This window comes from Papio anubis, chromosome 7 (assembly GCF_008728515.1).
Source record: "Papio anubis isolate 15944 chromosome 7, Panubis1.0, whole genome shotgun sequence".
NCBI classification, from domain to species: Eukaryota; Metazoa; Chordata; class Mammalia; order Primates; family Cercopithecidae; genus Papio; species Papio anubis.
This window is the reverse complement of record NC_044982.1, coordinates 29,849,376-29,867,353: the sequence shown is the minus strand read 5'-3', so window position 1 is coordinate 29,867,353 and position 17,978 is coordinate 29,849,376. Positions and strand designations below refer to the sequence as shown.

General features: G+C 45.5%; 1 protein-coding gene across 9 annotated transcripts in view; it reads right to left on the bottom strand.

Annotated features, from left to right (window-relative positions):
- ANGEL1 (angel homolog 1) overlaps positions 1-17,978 on the bottom strand; it is a 50,190-nt gene that overhangs the window by 19,447 nt on the left and 12,765 nt on the right. For 4 of the 9 annotated variants that reach the window (XM_021941420.2, XM_009212008.4, XM_031667941.1 and 1 more), the window contains 5 exons: positions 7,941-8,055; positions 2,689-3,264; positions 1,536-1,762; positions 1,049-1,118; positions 27-460 (listed from right to left, as the gene is read on the bottom strand). In XM_021941420.2, the coding sequence (XP_021797112.2) occupies positions 27-460; positions 1,049-1,118; positions 1,536-1,762; positions 2,689-3,264; positions 7,941-8,055 (1,422 nt within the window). Of the gene's footprint in view, positions 1-26; positions 461-1,048; positions 1,119-1,535; positions 1,763-2,688; positions 3,265-3,703; positions 3,876-6,011; positions 6,577-7,940; positions 8,056-17,978 lie in introns of those variants that run through there. The other 5 variants (XM_009212010.4, XM_031667943.1, XM_009212011.4 and 2 more) reach the window with 5 other exon arrangements.

Genomic DNA, 17,978 nt, shown 5'->3' with positions numbered 1-17,978 from the left:
CCCCACTGTGGCCTCTCCCATTTCACCTTCCAGGCTGGCATCCCATGGTACTGGAGCTCTCCATCCCTGATGAAGTTGTAGAGAGGTGAATCAGGGACAGAATTTAGGTCCCCGCACAAGATGATGGGGCAGTGGCTGCCATCTGACAATCTGGCCACCTTGTCCACTTCTGCCAGGAGAATGGCCATCTGGGCCAGCTTGACATCACCCCGGCGTGGGTTGTAAAGGATATGGGTATTTGCCACACACAGCGGGGCCACCGAGACTTGCCCCAGGCCTTCTGGGACGAGTGGTTGCAGTAGCAACACTAAGCCCACATTATCTCGATTAAGTAGCTCCAAGCCAGGCCGGAAGTACTCCACAGGGCTGGCACAAAGCAGGCGGAATCTGGTGGGCTTGTAGCAAACAGCACAGCCATCAGTTTTACACCCGGTCCTCCTCTTGTAGAAACAGGTAAAGCCTGCAAGGAAAACCCCACCAAGGAGATGGGTCAGAGTCCTTAAAGCCTGAATCCCTTCCAACCAGCACCAGTAGTCCCAGTGTGTGCCCCTGAGGCATTGTTCCTACTACTCAGTAAAGAAGTCTTTGCCACTTCCTTGGTTCAGCAGGTTCCCCCTTAACAGTTGTAACTAGGTGACTGAGGGGCTGGAAGGGCAAGGAGGGAAGGGTATGAAGCAATGTAACATGATAGAAAAGAGCCCAGAATCTAGAGTCAGACAAGCTGGATTCCTAGCTCCACATCTACTAGCTTTGTAGCTTTGTGATTCTGAGGAAGTCACAAGAATTTTCAGAAATTCAGTTTTCTCATCTGTAAAATGGGAATAATAACAGTCTCACCACATTGGTTACTTCAAGGATCAAATAGCAATGTATGTCAGAATTGCTTTAAAACTGCAGAATTCTACTTTCTCAGGCACACATGGAAGGAGCTAGCTCACAGGTGTAACTGAGGGTTTACCAAGACAAAAGGGAAGGATGGGGTCTTCAGGAGAGAGTAGGCAAGGCTATAGAAAGAAAAGCTGGCAAGCATCCCAGGGAGCTGCATTACCCATCATTCGCAGAGAGGGTTCCAGCTGCTCCCAGTAATGATCTTCCTGGACTTCCTGGAGACACAGGATCTGGGAAATTGACAAGAAATCCAATCACTCTGGAGTGCTGGAATGTGACCCCCACCCTCTAGGAGCAGGTCCTGAGGCCAGGTAGGAAGCTGCTGGGTCACAGTGAAACTTCCCAGTCACCAACAGCAAGAACAGGCCCAGACCTAAGCTGAAGAGATTAGACATGTGCACTGGATTTTCCTGCTCCTTGAATCCCTCAAGCCTCCCTTCCTGCATAAAGGTGCTGGAAAGTGCACACCTAGGGAGATTCTTCTCAGCATCTGCCAACAACTCACTGACACCAGGCAGGCAAACTCTAACCCTAGATAGGACTCCAATCATTTGAACAACTATGGGGTTGAACTCATCTTCTAAGAGCACTGGGAAACAGCCCAGGTCCAGCAACAATGCAAGATGGCAACTCCCCCCGTCACTCACATCGGGGTCCCAGTGCTGGAATTCCTGCATGAGGTTCATGAAGCGATAGTTCCAATTGAGGATGTCCGGATGGCAATGTAGATAGAGCTCTGAGCTCTGCTGCATCAGGTCCTGAGCCAGGATGTTATAAGACATCAGAGTGAACTGGAACTGAGGGCCATCTCCTGGCTTCAGGCTCTGAGCATCTGGCTGGGTGGAGAAATCCTCCCATTCTCGCCACAAAATTTCTGAAAAGGGATTGGGAGAAGCATTCCATGGCAAGTACAAGTAATGCAGAGGCACCACCATCTCCTCAGGCACCATTACTCCTGACTCAGTAATATTATGCCTGAAGTTCCTTTTACCATCTGCCCTGTCACCCATCCCTCTCTGTGGGGAATTGAGCAGCACTCTACGAACATTCTTCAGATGACATGGTTAGCTCCACAAAACCAGAGATCTTGGCCTGCTTACCACTACATCACCAGTACCTAGCATCTAATAGATGCTCCATATATGCAAGCTGACAATCTCTCATTTTTGATAAATCCATATATCTCTGGAGAATTACTCAGATGAGTGTGCTTAACAGTCACCTGAGGTTAAAGACATTTCTAGAGTTAACTGCAGCCCTGGGTGTTTTCTGATCCCTAAACCTGGAAGAGTCTGTAGGACTAGAAACCACAGTGTGTCCCCATCTCCCCTATGGCATGTGGCAGCATAGTGGATTTCAAATCTATTGATGCCTTTCTTCAAATTTTAATGGACTCTGAATATACAACACAAATAAAACTGAGGTGATTGTGACTGAGACAGAGAATAGATGCCCTGAGACCTCTCCATCCCTACCCTCAGAAAGCCCTAGGGTTACCACCAGAGAAATGATATTGTGGAGAATCAGAACTAGAGTATGCTTTCAGTTCTTCCCCTACCTGGCTTTATGACTTTAGGCATGTTCTGCTACCTCTTTGCACTGTGATTATTTCACCTTTAAAACCATGGGGCTGGATGAGATGATCTGTAAGGCCCCTCTAGATCTTACACGCCAAGATTCTTAGAAAAATAGAATGCAGTGGCAGAGCTCCCTACCATAGAATCTTCTCTTTAGCAATGGCTCTGCCCACACCTGAGACACCCTGCTCCCTTGGCTCACTCAGTCAGTTGTCAGACTCACCATGATATGGTATTTCCATTGGGGGAGGCTGCAACTGCCCCATGCCCTCAAAGGGCCAGATGGGAGCCTCTTCCTGGGGCACAGGCTCAGGTGCTATGCTCCAGGCCAACACCGCCGGGTCCTCTTCCCACTGCTCTGTGGCCAGGGCACCCACTGGGAGGACAGCACAGTCTGCATACTGGGGGTCCGTCTGCATGGGGATAGCTGCCCACATAGGGCCCTCCACCTCCGGCAGTGGTTCCTCTCCTAGCATCTCAGGGAAAGGCTCGTCCAGGTTCTCTGCTGCCCGAAGGTCACTCAGCTGCCTGCTGGACCACTTGTCCTCTGAAGCAGCATTCTCTTCTCCAGGATTATCCATCAGAAGTGCCAGGCTGCTCTGGGCTAGTCCTTTATCTACAAGGGGCCCCTCACTTGCAGTTGAGAGTACCTGGCTTGACCCTTCTTCTCGCCACTGCTGCAGCAGGCCCTCACATTCCTCCTGCTCAGGGCCCCGAGGGGCCATGGCAAAGTCGCCTTCTACCTGGGAGGATGAGCTCTTCGCCAGAAGGACATTTTTTCGACATGTAAAGAAAGCATCTAGGAGGAAAGCCAAAATACCAGGTTATAAGACTGTCATCCAATCCACACTCTTCTCCCAGCTAAAACATAAGCCCAATAAAAGCAAGACCCATATCCACCTTGCTGATCGTACCATCACCGAGCCTGCCCACCTTAATGCCCGAACATCATCATCATAATCAGGGCAAAGTATTCACTATGTGCCAGGCACTGTTCTTTACAAGTGGTGACTAATTTATAAGGCAGGGATCTGATAAATATTCAGTGCATGAAAGAACAGCTCTCTCACATAATCTAGAACACAGATGGGCACATATAACCACACTCCTTTTACATGACTTAGTTAAAACTATTAACAAACTCTTTGGTTCTAAGAACCACATTACATTAGAACCAGCACTTGACTGTGAATCAGAACTGTGGGTTATGATCTAGCAGCAAAATTAATAAAACTGACCTTGCACAATGCCCCTAGTCAGATGGAGTTACTCTTGACTGTAAAATGGGAACAAGAGGCCAGGCGTGGTGGCTCCCAGCACTTTGGGAGGCAGAGGCTGAGGCAGAGGCAGCAGGATCGCTTGAGGCCAGGAGTTACAGACCAGCCTGGGCAACATAACGAAACTTCATCTCTACAAAAAATTAAAAATTAGCCAAGTATGGTGGCATATGCACGTGGTCCTAGCTACTTGGGAGGCTGAAATGAGAGGACTGCTTGATCCCAGGTTGAGGCTGCAGTGAACTATGACTGCCCTTCTGCACTCCAGCCTGGGAGACAAAGTGAGACCTCATTTCAAAAAAAAAAAAAAAAAATTGAAAAAAAATTGGAAAAAAAAATTTAATTTAAAAAAATAGAGACAAGCAAAGTTTGAACTAGATAATCTCTAGGAGCTTTTCTAGTTGTATAAATTCCCTGATCTATGAATGTACTCCAAAAGAAAAAGTCCTAAAGTAGAGTCTCAAAAATCTATACAATTTACATCTCAGCAAAGGCCCTTAAGCCTCTTCTTAAAGCTACTTATTGTAATAAAATCTTCACAAACTTCATTATCTGCTTTCCCATTCCACAACACATCAGAGGCTATAAATTACAAGGTGCCAACAATTGACAGTAAGAGACAGCTGACATCTCTTTGCTACTGCAGCCACAAATCACAACCAACAGGCAAGAAAGAACGTGGGAAAAACTCTAAAAAAACTCTGAGCATAGCATTTTGGTGAGAGCAAACAACTCCCACACTCACACACTCAGCCATTTATTTACAGCACAGGACAAGTGACATGCACAATGCCGGCCCTCAATCACTAGACTCATTTTACTGGCAATTTTTTTTTTAAGGCAAGAAAACTTAAAAGTGGCTCAAATATTGAAAGACTGTTCAAATATGTTGTTTGGAGCCTATGTATATTTATGTCCTTCTAAACAATGGTTTTTAACCACGGTGATTTTGCCGTCAGAAGACATTTAGCAATGTTCAAAGACACCGTGGTTGTCACAACTGCAGCAGTGCCACTGGCATCTAGTGGTTAGAGGACAGAGACGCTGCTGAACTTCCAACAATTCACAGGACAGACCCACAACACATGATCCGGCCCAAAACATCAACAGTGCTGAGATTGAGAAACCCTGCTCTAAACCTATGGACTGGGTCATTGAGCTTTAGTCTCAAGGACTTGCTAATTATCTGCCCCTTGGAACATCCTCTGCGTGTACCAGATGGCAGAGGTTCTTTGGTTCATATGCACGAAGTTAGAGGCTTTCGATTTTGGCAGATGTCTTTTGGCAGTGGTGGTGGTGGATTTTCAGCAGCAGAATGCTTCTGTTTTTTAAAAATCTTATTTGGAAACCAAATATGCCAAGTAAATATAAGTGGGACTACTGTAATGTGTAGGTGGGGAGGAGCCCTCCTCTGAGATCCCTACGACTCTACTGGTCTGGAAACCTCTGGACTAGCATACTATATCACTAAGGCTGCCATAGAGGGCATTAGAAGAGCTCCAGGAGTAACAGCAACATAGTTAAAAGAATATCCTTAGTTCTCTGAAAACAATTACTTCTGTGGAGTTTCCCATTCCTCAGAAGTATGGACACACAAGACATTCCTGAATTCACTGAGTGCCTACTATATACCAAGCAATGTGTTAACACCAGAGATACAGCCAACAAAATGGGCGTGGCCCTGCCCTCCTGAAGTTTGCATTCTAATGGCAGATAAATAAATTTAAAATATTTCTATATGAAATATATATTATCAATGACACACACATTGTGTATCAATTGCGTAAAGTTCCACAAAGGAAAACCACAAAACACACAGTTGGAGCCCTCATTTCTAAGTACTTCTTGGTCCTGTCCCATAAATTAAAGGCAAAAAGTCTGCGAGTTCCATGGGATCTCAGAAACTGATGGTCGCATAAAACCCTCCGTAATTTCAAAGCCCAGGAATTGAGAATGCAGACAAATTATGAAAAAGTAACGAAATAACCACTCCCCCTGAGGTATGGACTGAGCATTGCCCCCACCCCAGCACATCTCCCTCTAAACCGCCGGGACTGGGGGCGGGAATGCTCCAAAGCTGAGATCTAAATGTGTCTCTGACTGAGCGTCCGTTTTTCAACCAGACACCGGCGAGAGAGGAGCAAGAGCTGCCAGCTGGCAGTGAAAGGTGAGTGTGAAGTTAACCTGGCGAAAACCGGTGCGTCTAGTACTTCGGCCAGAAACCTCCCAGAGCCGACCCGCCTCACCCGCCGAGAATTTGGGCACTCGCCTCGGTTCGAGCTGCTACCCCTTCCCGACCCCCCGGGGTGCTCACTTGGCCGACCCCACGATCTCTCTGCACCCCCAGGGCCAGGAAAGGGCCCTGCCAGTCCACAGCTCCTCTCCACCTTAACCGTGGCCGGACGCCATCTGACAACAGGCGGGAGGCGGGGCCGCCCACGAGGGTCGTCGGCCAGGTCCAGGCCTCGTGGGGTCAGGAGGGGCCCGCGGGACAGGGGCTCAGGAACGCCTCCCTACACGTCGGCACTGCCCGGGGCACCGTAGTCGTGAGGCCCGGACAACCGCACGCCGCCCCAGGCCCGCGGAGCCCCGCAGAGGCGGGCCCAGGCCGGGCTCCTGTCTATCGGTACGCCTGGCCGGTACCTGAGAGGGCGCGGAAGAGGCGCGTGGCCGGCAGCAGCAGGTAACACAGGCACGAAGCGATCATGGCCGGCCGCCCGCGCCCGCCTCCGCTCCTCACTGCCGCCTGCAGGGCCTCCCTCAGCTCGGCCCCGCCCCCGGCCCGGTCCGGCCCACGTGGTGCAGCCGGCGCTCCCGCCGCCGCGCTTCAACAACAACTTTATTGGGAGCATAGGTCTATGGGTGCACACGCAGGAAGTGGGAGGAACCGGTTCCCATGGCAACTAGCCTCGCCTAGCTCCCGTCTGCCACCCAAGCGTGCCGGATTAAAATTGAGTGCCTCACTGGAGGCCCCGTAGTGTTATTCAAAGGCCACAGTTTATTCCCACTTCTGCCGCTAACTAGGTGTCCACCTTGTGACCACACTATAACCTCTTCGCCCCTCAGTTTCCTCACCTGTAAAATGAAGAGCTGGACTTGCTCTAAGGCTCCACTTAACCTTGACTTCTAGCCCTTCTCAGCCCAGAAAGGAAGCGAGTTCTTCCCCCATTTTCCCTCTTTTCCTGCCTCTACTTCCCTGTCTCAGATTCTAGGTCACAAATTGAGTCCCACCTCAATTTGTGGGAAGTAAGATTTTGTCTCCTTCCCTACTTTCTAAATGGGTCTTCTTTTCCCTAATCCAGGAAAACAGGGTGTCCCATTGGTAAGAGAGTCAAGAAAGAAAGGAGAGAGGACAAAGAGAGGAGAGAGAGAGAGAGAAGAGAGAAACGTCCACAAGGCCAGGAACCAGTTCTGGTTGGTTGTTGCTTACCTTGAGGTATCTCTAATACGGTCCAAGCACCTACTGTAACCAAGTACCCAGCTTGAAGGTTATATTCTTGTTATATTCTTTTATTTCTTTGTTTCTTTTTGTTCAGTTAACCACTAGGCACCCCCCGCCCCCGACACCCCATCCCCCCGCCACACACATACTGTTAGCATATCTAATTGTGTTGGCTTAAAAGTTCCAGAGACTAAATCTTGAAACAGTATAGGCATCTGTGGAAATCTCCCCCACCAGGAGATTGCTTCAAGGCTACAGTTAATTTACAACTCAGCCCAGCCCAAGATGATGCCAGCCTGTTCACCAGATGGGCAGTAACTCAAGGTAAGTCATCAGAACTCGTCATGAAGACCTGCACTGCCTCACCCGTTGCATACCCTCCATACCAAAACTTCTTAAAGCCTTGCATTTTCCTTGGAAATGTGAAGCAGTTCCATTAAAGCAAAAGCCTGGATCGTTTTTCCCCACTGCTAGCTTTGGTTTATGATAAAGTCGGTCTACTTCTACCATACCACGACCTTGCTCATTGGTTTTGCAAGCGGCCAAATCTGCATTCGCTAGCACTACTAGCCACCACATAAGCCTTTGTTGACTGGTTGAACAAAGCATGTGTCACTAAATGAAGGCCAGTTCTGCCATCACTTCTGTGCCACCCAGCAACCTCTTTGAGTCTCTCTTCCCCAGTCTCCCTCCCCCAGTCTTCTGCCCCAAACAGGCTCTGAAGGAGGGACTGGATGATGCACCCAGTTTCAGTACCCAGTGTCTGAGTTGTGCGAGTTCCAATTTGTGGCTGGAGACTTGGTTGTTCAGGGAAGCCTTCTGGGGAGTCACCAGATCCTGGACCAGCTGGGTACATCATAACACTGAAAGGCTAAAAGGAGGAAGAAGGAGAGAGTTATTGTGGCCTTCCCACTACTTACCCTTAGTTCTAGAGGTGGCAATGTCTGCCTGCCTTCAGGCAACAGCACTCATCCCTTTGAGAGGAAACAGAGGCCCCAGCAATCTGAAGGTTGGGAAGCTGCTTAGAAATTAGTGCACAAGGCCGGGCGCGGTGGCTCAAGCCTGTAATCCCAGCACTTTGGGAGGCCGAGACGGGCGGATCACGAGATCAGGAGATCGAGACCATCGTGGCTAACACGGTGAAACCCCGTCTCTACTAAAAAAATACAAAAAACTAGCCGGGCAAGGTGGCGGGCGCCTGTAGTCCCAGCTACTCGGGAGGCTGAGGCAGGAGAATGGCGTAAACCCGGGAGGCAGAGCTTGCAGTGAGCTGAGATCTGGCCACTGCACTCCAGCCTGGGTGACAGAGTCAGACTCCGTCTCAAAAAAAAAAAAAAAAAAAAAAAAAAAGAAATTAGTGCACAAATGGTGGATCTACCAAAGGCGCTCCTGAGGTCAGGCCCCCTCCTTTGATGTGGCTTGAGTAAAACCCTCCTTGTACCCTCCTTCCATTTTGTACCATGAGTTATCCAGAAGTCCAAGTTCCAAATCAGATCCTAATCAAGGGTAATGGTTCCCTTATCTCCACGGGGAAAATGCTTTCAAAATACAAATTTCTAGGCCCTACTCCCAGAGTTCTGATTTAGCAGCCCTGGAATGAGGCCCTTAAACACTTATTCCAATGCATGGTTTGGGAACCTCTGCTGAAGGATCTAGTCTCAAGTGGGCTGTTCAATGCACATGCGTGGGCACAATATGTCAGCCCAACTGATCCATGTTCTTTCAGAGGCTTTTTCTGAGACCAATTAAGTGAGGCTTCCCTCTTTTTGTTTCCTGGTCCATAATCAGTTGTGTTGGAAGGTGTAGGATGATATGAGGATCACACACTTTGGAGTTAGTGTGGTGGATCTCAACACCACCTACGCTGAGATCCTAGCTCTGCCACTTTTTACCTGTGGAACCTCTCAGGTTGCTAAGGTCTTGGGGCCTCAGTTTCCTCACTGTGCCTGACCCAGCGTCAACTCTCAATGTTTACTATTACATTTTTGGATTTGGGTGGAAAAAACAGCTCCGGACGCTGCTGACATAGGATCTTCTTCCACAGTTTCTGGCTAAAATAGGGTTCCTGCCCTTCCGACTGTAATGAGTATTACTAAGCAAGCCAGTAACTACAGGTTCCAAGGAGATTGGGCCTGAAGGAGTGGAGCCTTAGGCTTCCCCAGTCAGAGGAAAATTACAAGTGCAATCTGCACAGTCTCCAACCTCATTGTGTCAGAAATATCCCAAGAAGAGAGACAATCCCCTCAATTCATTCCAACTGTGCTAACAATGAAGACAAGTGTGAGCACCTGCATCCATCACCGCCATGGTTTCCAGGGTGCAGAACCTATCTAATGGAGCAAGTGGGAGGTTTTGCAATACTTTGAGAGACTTAAGATGCTCTCTTAAAGGGACATTTCCAGTGTACAAGAAATTTAAGCCCTTGAGGGCTAAAATTTTACTTATGACAACAAATATATGTGGAATTCCAACAGAGTGGCTACATTTATTAACTTATTGATTGAACATGTGCAAATATTGGGGCGGCATAGTGCTTTCTTCAGGATCACAGAGGCTACTGACCAACGCCTGGAACAGGGCTGCCCAAAAGAAATATACTGTGAACCACACATGTAATTTAGAATTTTCTAGTAGCCTCGTGTAAAAAGTAAAAATAAATCAATTGATAAAGCAAGTGAAATTAATTTAACAATATTTTATTTTACCCCATAGATCCAAAAATTTTGTATTTTAACTTGTAATCAATAGTTCAAGATGAGATATTTTATGTTCTTTTTTTGTACTAAGTCTTCAAAATCCAGTGTGTGTTTTACTTGGACATCACATCTGAATTTGGTCTAGCCTTATTTCAGGTCCTGAATACTGCAAGGACCTTATGGCTACTGTATTGAACATGGGCTGGTCTAGAGAGCACAAACAGCTTCTCAGATAGGATAGGCTGAAAAGATTTGCTCATCTTCAACTCTTATGATAACCCAAGGCCTCTATACTCCTAGTGATCTGCCTTCTCTGAGCCTAGTGTTTTCTTTGGGAATCTCAAGATTTATGGCTAGATATTCCCAGAATGTACGCCAGATTAGTCTGAATTACTGGATTCATTTGCTCACTTATTCACTGATTCATGCATCCATGTGTTCATTAGAGATTTATCAGGCACTCATCAATGTTTACCCCAACCTCAACCTTGACTTTCCTTGACCTCCTGCCCACTCCCCGATTCCTTGAAACTTCAGCCCTGGACTCACTGTCTTCTTCCCTACCTCTAGTCCTCCTGTCACCAGTGTGGATGAGTCATCCTAACCCCTGGAAGCTCATTGCCATGATCTCCTCAATGACCTTCATTTCCATGTACTTCAGACACTCCCTTCCCTGGCTGCACCTTGGATATGTCATCACCGGGCACTGTTTCCCCTCTGAAATCATAAATTCACACACCCACTCTGAGGGCATGGCTTTCTCATGGCTTTCTGCCTCTCCCACTTCTACTTCATCTTTTAACTCCATCAAACCCTTGATTTCTCTATTCTGTCCTTCTCAAGCTTTCTCTCAGTCATCATTTCTTTCTCTATCCAACATGGAATTCCCATGACCCCTCTTTTAAATCACTGTCCCCAATATCATCAACTCTCCTGACCATTGTTCTTGGATTATATCTGCGTAGGTCAGTAAAACTATTCTTCTTGGCTCTTACATCTGGGCTGCTGAGCACCGATGAATAAAATTACCAACTCCATAGACTGAGGCCATTAATGTGCTAGTCTCCAACCTCTCTTCTGCCCTCAACCCTCCCCAGCAATTCTATGCTCTTTAATTAGCTTTCTCTCCCATTCTTACAATGATCATTCTTTTCAAACTTGCTGCCCTATTGCCTCCCTTCTTGCTCTCAGGAGATTATCTCCCCATCAACTTTAGAGAAAAAATAGAGCCACCAAGTGTAAATTCTCTAATCCCTGTTGCTACAACAATGCATTGACCAGCATCTCTAACTACCTTTTCCACTTCTCCCAACACAGCAGTTGGAACTTCCACCATGCTCCGGACCCCCTCCTGCCTGCCTCCTCTGAGATGACGCTCCTTCTACTACCCCTCTCCTTTCCTTCACTGACCCCTTCTCATCAACATTTAAGACATGCTCAAATCACTCCTGTCAAGAAGCCCTTCTTCAGTGCCAGGTCCCCTCCAGCTAGCCCCTGCGTTCCCACCTCTCACAGCCAATCTTCTTGCAAGAGTTGTCTGCAGCTGCTGTCTACAATTCCTCACTCTTATTCATGCTCATTCCACTATGATATAGCTTCCACCACCATCACGCCACCAAAACTCCCTCCTCACTGTTCCTGATGCTTTCCTTGTTGAGGATAGTAGGGTCCTGCAGAAAGAACACGCCCTAGGCATTATTATTTCTTGAATATTCTGTAATTTTGCATAACTTCCCCCTTCTTGTAAGATTCTCTTCCCTCGGTTTCTGTGACATTCTTGTTTTCCGCTTGTCTTGGTGGAAGTCCTATCCTTGTGTCCTTCACTTCTGTTCCTCTAACCACCATCCTTTTCCTGATGATGTTCCTAGGATTTCTCCTTTGGCCTCTTCCCTCCTCTTACTCCACTGTCCCTTCTTGAGAAAGTCTCACCACTCCAATGGCTTCAAATACCATCCATATGCTGAAAACTCACACATCTACATTTTTAACCCAAATCCTTTTTCTGGGCCACAGACCCATAAATCTTTTTGCCTGTGGACCTCTCCCAAAGGACACCCCAGCGGCAACTCAAAGACTCAACCCAGGCAAAGCTGTACTCATCACCTGCCCACCACCATCCTCCAAAAGACTCCTGCCCCAGCTCCTTTGTTCTCTCCTTTAGGAGTGGCACAACCATGTACTGAGCTATCCTGGCCCCCGCTTTTTTCTTCTCCTCTTTCTCTTTTATATCTGATTGATTCCCAAATCCAAGTGGTTTGACCTTTGTATTTATTCAGTGGATCCACTTCCTCCAGCCATTCCTGACTAGTGTTGATTCTCCTCTGCCTGGATCCATTTTCCACACTGCAGCCAGAGCAATCTTTCACTGTGTGAATCATATCAGATCACTGCTGCCTAAAACCTTTTACTGCAAACTCCCACTGTCCTCAAAATGTAAGCCAAGCTCCTTGGATTAACTGTACAGTCAATTCACCTCCCACCCCTAAGTGCTTTCAGACCCACTTCTCAGTACCATGAAGGCTTACCTCACAAACCAGTAGTTCAAAAGCACAACAGTTTAATCAGAGGGTACAGCACATGCTGGTTATGTGGTTTCTGAAATACTAGCCCCACAACAAAATTGAAAAGTTACAAATTCAGCTGATTTTCAACAATGGTGAAAAGACAATTAAATGGCAAAAGAATAGTCTTTCAACAAATGGCGATGGAACAATTGAACGTCCACATGTGAAACAAATGAATCTCAACCTATAACTTCACAACTTATACAAAAACTAACTCAAAATGGGTCACAGCAAAAGTTCTGGAAATAAATGGTGGCGATGGTTGCACAACATTGTGCATATACTTAATCTCACTGAATTGTACACTTTAAAATGTTAAATTTAATGGTTAAATGGCAAATTTTATCATGCATATTTCATTGCAATAAAAAAAATTAAATGGATCATAAACCTAAATGCAAAAGTCAAAACTATAAAACTTCTAGAACAAAACAGGAGAAAATCCGCATGACCGTGGGTTAGGCAAATAATTTTTAGATATGACACCAAAAATGTGATCCATAATAGAAAAAAAACTATTTGTATAATTTTGACAAAATTTGGCTTTATTAAAATTAGAACTTTTGCTCTGTGAAAGACATTGTTAAGAGAATGAGAAGACAAGCCACAGACTGAGAGAAAATATTTGCAAATCACATTTCTGACAAAAGACTTATTTCCAGAATATATCAAGAATTTGCCAAACTCAGCAATAAGAAAATAAATAACTCAACTTAAAATGAACAAAAGGGCCGGGCGCAGTGGCTCACGCCAGTAATCCCAGCACTTTAGGACGCCGAGGCGGGCAGATCACCTGAGGTCGGGAGTTCGAGATCAGCCTGATCAACATGGAGAAACCCCCATCTCTACTAAAAATACAAAATTAGCCAGGCGTGGTGGTGCATGCCTGTAATCCCAGCTACTCAGGAGGCTGAGGCAGGAGAATCACTTGAACCCGGGAGGCGGAGGTTACGGTGAGCCAAGATCATGCCATTGCACTCCAGCCTGGGCAACAAGAGCGAAACTCCATCTCAAAATAAATAAATAAATAAATAAAAATTAAAATAAAATAAGCAAAAGATCTGGACAAAGGAGAAATATAAATGGCAAATAAGCATACAAAAGGATGTTCAACATCATTAATCATTGAGGAAATGCAAATTAAAACAACCATGAAATACCACTACACACTTACTAGAATGGAAGAACAAAACCAAAAACTGGAAATGGTAAATATTTGCAAGGATGTGGAGCAACTGATGCTGTCATACATTCTTGGTGGGAATTCAAAATGGGCATACATATTCGGGCGCGGTGGTTCACTCCTGTAATCCCAGCACTTTGGGAGGTTGAGGCAGGTGGATCACCTGAGGTCGGGGGTTCAAGACCAGCCTGGCCAAAATGGTGAAACCCTGTCTCTAATAAAAATACAAAAATTAGCCAGGCGTGGTGGCACACGCCTGTAATCCCAGCTACTCAGAGGCTGAGGCAGGAGAACTCAAGACAGAAAAAAGCTCATGTTCACACAAACACCTACACATGAATGTTTATAGCCATTTTATTCATAATCACCAAAAAAGAGGAAAATAAGAAGGTGTCTTTCAGCAGGTGAATGTATAAGCAAAATGTGGTACATCTCTGTAACAGACTATTACTCTACCATAAAAAGGAACTCTGCAGCAACGTGGATGACTCTTAAATGCATTTTGTTAAATGAAAGAAGCTAGTTCAAAAAACAACACATTGTATGGTTTCATTAATGTAACTTAGAAAAGGCAAAACTATTAGGATAGAAAAGAGAAGAGTGGTTGCCAGGAGATAGGAAGGGATGAGGGGTAAAAGAGGCAGCATGAGGGGCTGTTGAGGGTGATGGAACTCTTTTGAATGGGACTATGGTGGTGGATATATGACTTCATGGATTTGTCAAAACATATAGAACTGTATACCACAAAGAATGAATTCTGCCATATATCAGCCATAATAAAATCAACCAGGATGTGTGAGGAAAGATGAAATGCAGACTCTGAGAAATGAATCTAACTGTATTATACGTGAATTAAATAATCCACTGAAGAGGGTGAGAAGAAAGAGTTGACCTAAGTAACTGGGGAAAAATGTATTTTGACTGGATACCATAAGGGTAAACAACCACAACCTTATATACTAACAGACACCATGCTGTAGTTAGTAAATTTGTTTCTAGGACTATGGCTTAGCAATTCTGAAACTAATTATGTATATATATTAGAAATGAACACATAAGCAGATATATGGTAGAAAACAAGAGGCAGGTTTATGGCCAGGAGAAAGAAATGACAAATACGAAAAAGGGGACGGCATGAATGAGTCACATAGTGATGGACTGGGGACTGAGGTATAAGTATAGACTCATGGTTTTTGTTCAGTGTACATATATAGATGGACTGGTATGGAAATAAATATAAATGTGTGTTATGGGTAGGTTAGTTTACATGCACACACATATATTTCCTAGCTCTGTTCACCAAAAAGTCCAGAAGTAGTGATACCCACATAGTGATGAGTGCACAACCTCCCAGATCTAGGTTTCCAAATACAATTCTCCTTGGAAAAATAATTTCTTCTGTTGTTTTTTTTTTTTTTTTTTTTTTTGAGACAGAGTCTCACTCTCGCCCAGGCTGGAGTGCAGTGGAGAGATCTCTGCTCATTACAACCTTCGCCTCCCGGATTCAAGTGATTCTTGTGTCTCAGCCTCCTGAGTAGCTGGGACTACAGGCACATGCCACCACACCTAGCTAAGATACGGTTTCACCATGTTGGCCACGCTGGTCTCGAACTCCTGACTTCAGGTGATCCTCCCGCCTCAGCCTCCCAAAGTGCTGGGATTACAGGCATGCACCACTGTGCTTGCCCAGAAAAGTAATTTCTGTGACTCCAGAGAGTAAGGAAGTGCTAAAAAAAAAAGGGGGGGGAGGAGGATGTCAAAAAAAGGAGGAGGAGTAAGGAAGTGCTCAAAAAAAGGAGGGCACAGGAACCCACCTGAATGAACTCCCAATGGCCAAAGTTGGAAATTGAACAGTAAAATAAATGATAGTATTGTATTGTAACCCAAGGAATAAAATAAACCTGAGTCCCTATAGATACAAACAACTGAATAAACAAGTGGTAGAGAGGGGCAACTCCTGTAGAAAAACTCCAGTCGATAAATGTAGAAGGATTGCGAATACAGAAAATCACCAAGAGAACACCATAGTTATTACTGAGGCATGATCCATTGATAGATGCTAATATTAGTGGGCAAAAATTTGAGCAGAAAGAGGACATTTGCAGAGTCTTAAAGTATGTAAGTCTGTATTCTGTATAAAAGGAAAAATAGCAACTTTACTGTAGCAAAAGCTGGCAGATACCTCCTTGACCAAGTGATCAATATAATACATCTTGACATCATGTACTGCTGACACACACCAAGAAGGGTACATCAACTATGTGGCACCCTTCCCAATAACCATGACAAAAACATCAGCCAGACCAAAACTGGGGACATTCTAAATATCTGACCAGTACTCCTTGAAAGTGTCAAGGTCATGAAAGACAAAAGAAAGACTAAGGAAATGTTACAGTTTGGAGGAGATCAACAGAGCCACAATAACGAATGTAATATGGCGTCCTGGCACCAAAAGAGGACATTAATGAGAAAACTAGTAAAATACAAATATAGTCTATAGTTTAATTAATAGCATTGTACTGATATTAACTTAGTTTTGATCATTTTTTATGGTTATATAGATGTTAACATAAAGTGAAGCTGAGTGAAGAATAAATGGGACCTCTCTGTTATGTTTGTAATTCTGTTATCTAAAATTATTTCAAAATAAAAAGATTAATTTAAAAAATGTGACTGGGGCCGGGCATGGTGGCTCACACCTATAACCCCAGCATTTTGGGAGGCCGAGGCGGGCATATCACCTGAGGTCGGGAATTGAAGACCAGCCTGACCAACATGGAGAAACTCCAACTCTGCTAAAAATACAAAATTAGCCGGATATGGTGGCACATGCCTGTAATCCCAGCTACTCAGGAGGCTGAGGCAGGAGAATCATTTGAACCCGGGAGGCGGAGGTTGCAGTGAGCCAAGATGATGCCATTGCACTCCTGCATGGGCAACAAAGCAAAAGTCCGTCTCAAAAAAAAAATTTTTTTTTTTTTAGTGTGGCTGGGCATGGTGGCTCATGCCTGTAATCCTAGCACTTTGGAAGATCGAGGCTGGCGGATCACTTGAGGTTAAGAGTTTGAGACCAGCCTGGCCAATATGGTGAAACCCTGTCTCTACTAAAAATATGAAAAATTAGTCAGGCATGGTGGTGCACACCTATAAATCCAGCTACTTGGGAGGCTGAGGCAGGAGAATTGCTTGAACCCAGGAGGCGGAGGTTGCAGTGAGCCGAGATCGTGCCACTGCACTCCAGCACGGGCAATAGACAGAGCACGACTCCATCTCAAAAAAAAAAAAAAAAAGATACCCTTGGTCGGCGCAGTGGCTCATGCCTATAATCCCAACATTTTGGGTGGCCGAGGTGGGTGGATCATTTGTGGTCAGGAGTTTGAGACCAGCCTGGCCAACATGGTGAAACTCCCATCTCTACTAAAAATACAAAATTAACTGGATGTGGTGGCTCATGCCTGTAGTCCCAGCTACTGGGGAGGCTGAGGCAGGAGAATCGCTTGAACCAGGGGGTGGAGGTTGCAGTGAGCTGAGATCGCTCCACTGCACTCCAGCCTGGGCGACAGAGCAAGATACCATCTAAAAAAAAAAGAAACCCCTTTAATAATACAGAAATTTTGAGAAAAAATAACAATAATCACAGAAATTTTGAAAAATAATAAGTTATAAAAAGAAGTTACAGGTATTACATTTCAGGGTTTTTAAAAGATACACATTTTTTAAAATTATGGTCCTTAAATGTTTTTATTTTTTCCAGAAATAACTATTATGCAAAGAATATTGCTGTCCACCATTCTAAAGAAAATCTCTGATGATGCCACTCTCCTGTTCAAAACTCTTCAATGTCTCCCTATTGCCTTTTAATTGCATTCGGATCTCTCCCTGAAGCTGCTCTGGCCCTGGTGGCCTCCTGTTCCGCTACTCCTCTTCACAGCCTACACTCCTACCTGGAGATCTGCTGCCTTCCTTCATCCTGACCTCCTGGAAATGCCTTTTCCCCAGACTCTACTTGTCCAGAGCCCAAGAAAGTTCCCCAATGTGAAGAAGCCTCACCCTCCCTGAACTCCCAGCACATTTCCCCAAAGACCCTTCTCAGTTTCCCTGCTGCTGTTAGACCCAGGCTGATGGCGCCTCTGTCCAGTGGCTTAGTTGGAGCACCTACCTCTAGATTTTCTCACTCACCCTTCAGTACCTGAGACGAGATGGTGCCCTCCAAGTAGAGCACCGAGAACCCTAGACCAGGACACACATGCCCTCTGATCCCTCTTTCTCCCAGTTAATGCTTCCTTATCCTCTGCAATAGTGTGGATCAGCCAGATGCCCTGAGGATCACTGGTGGACTCATGTCTACCTG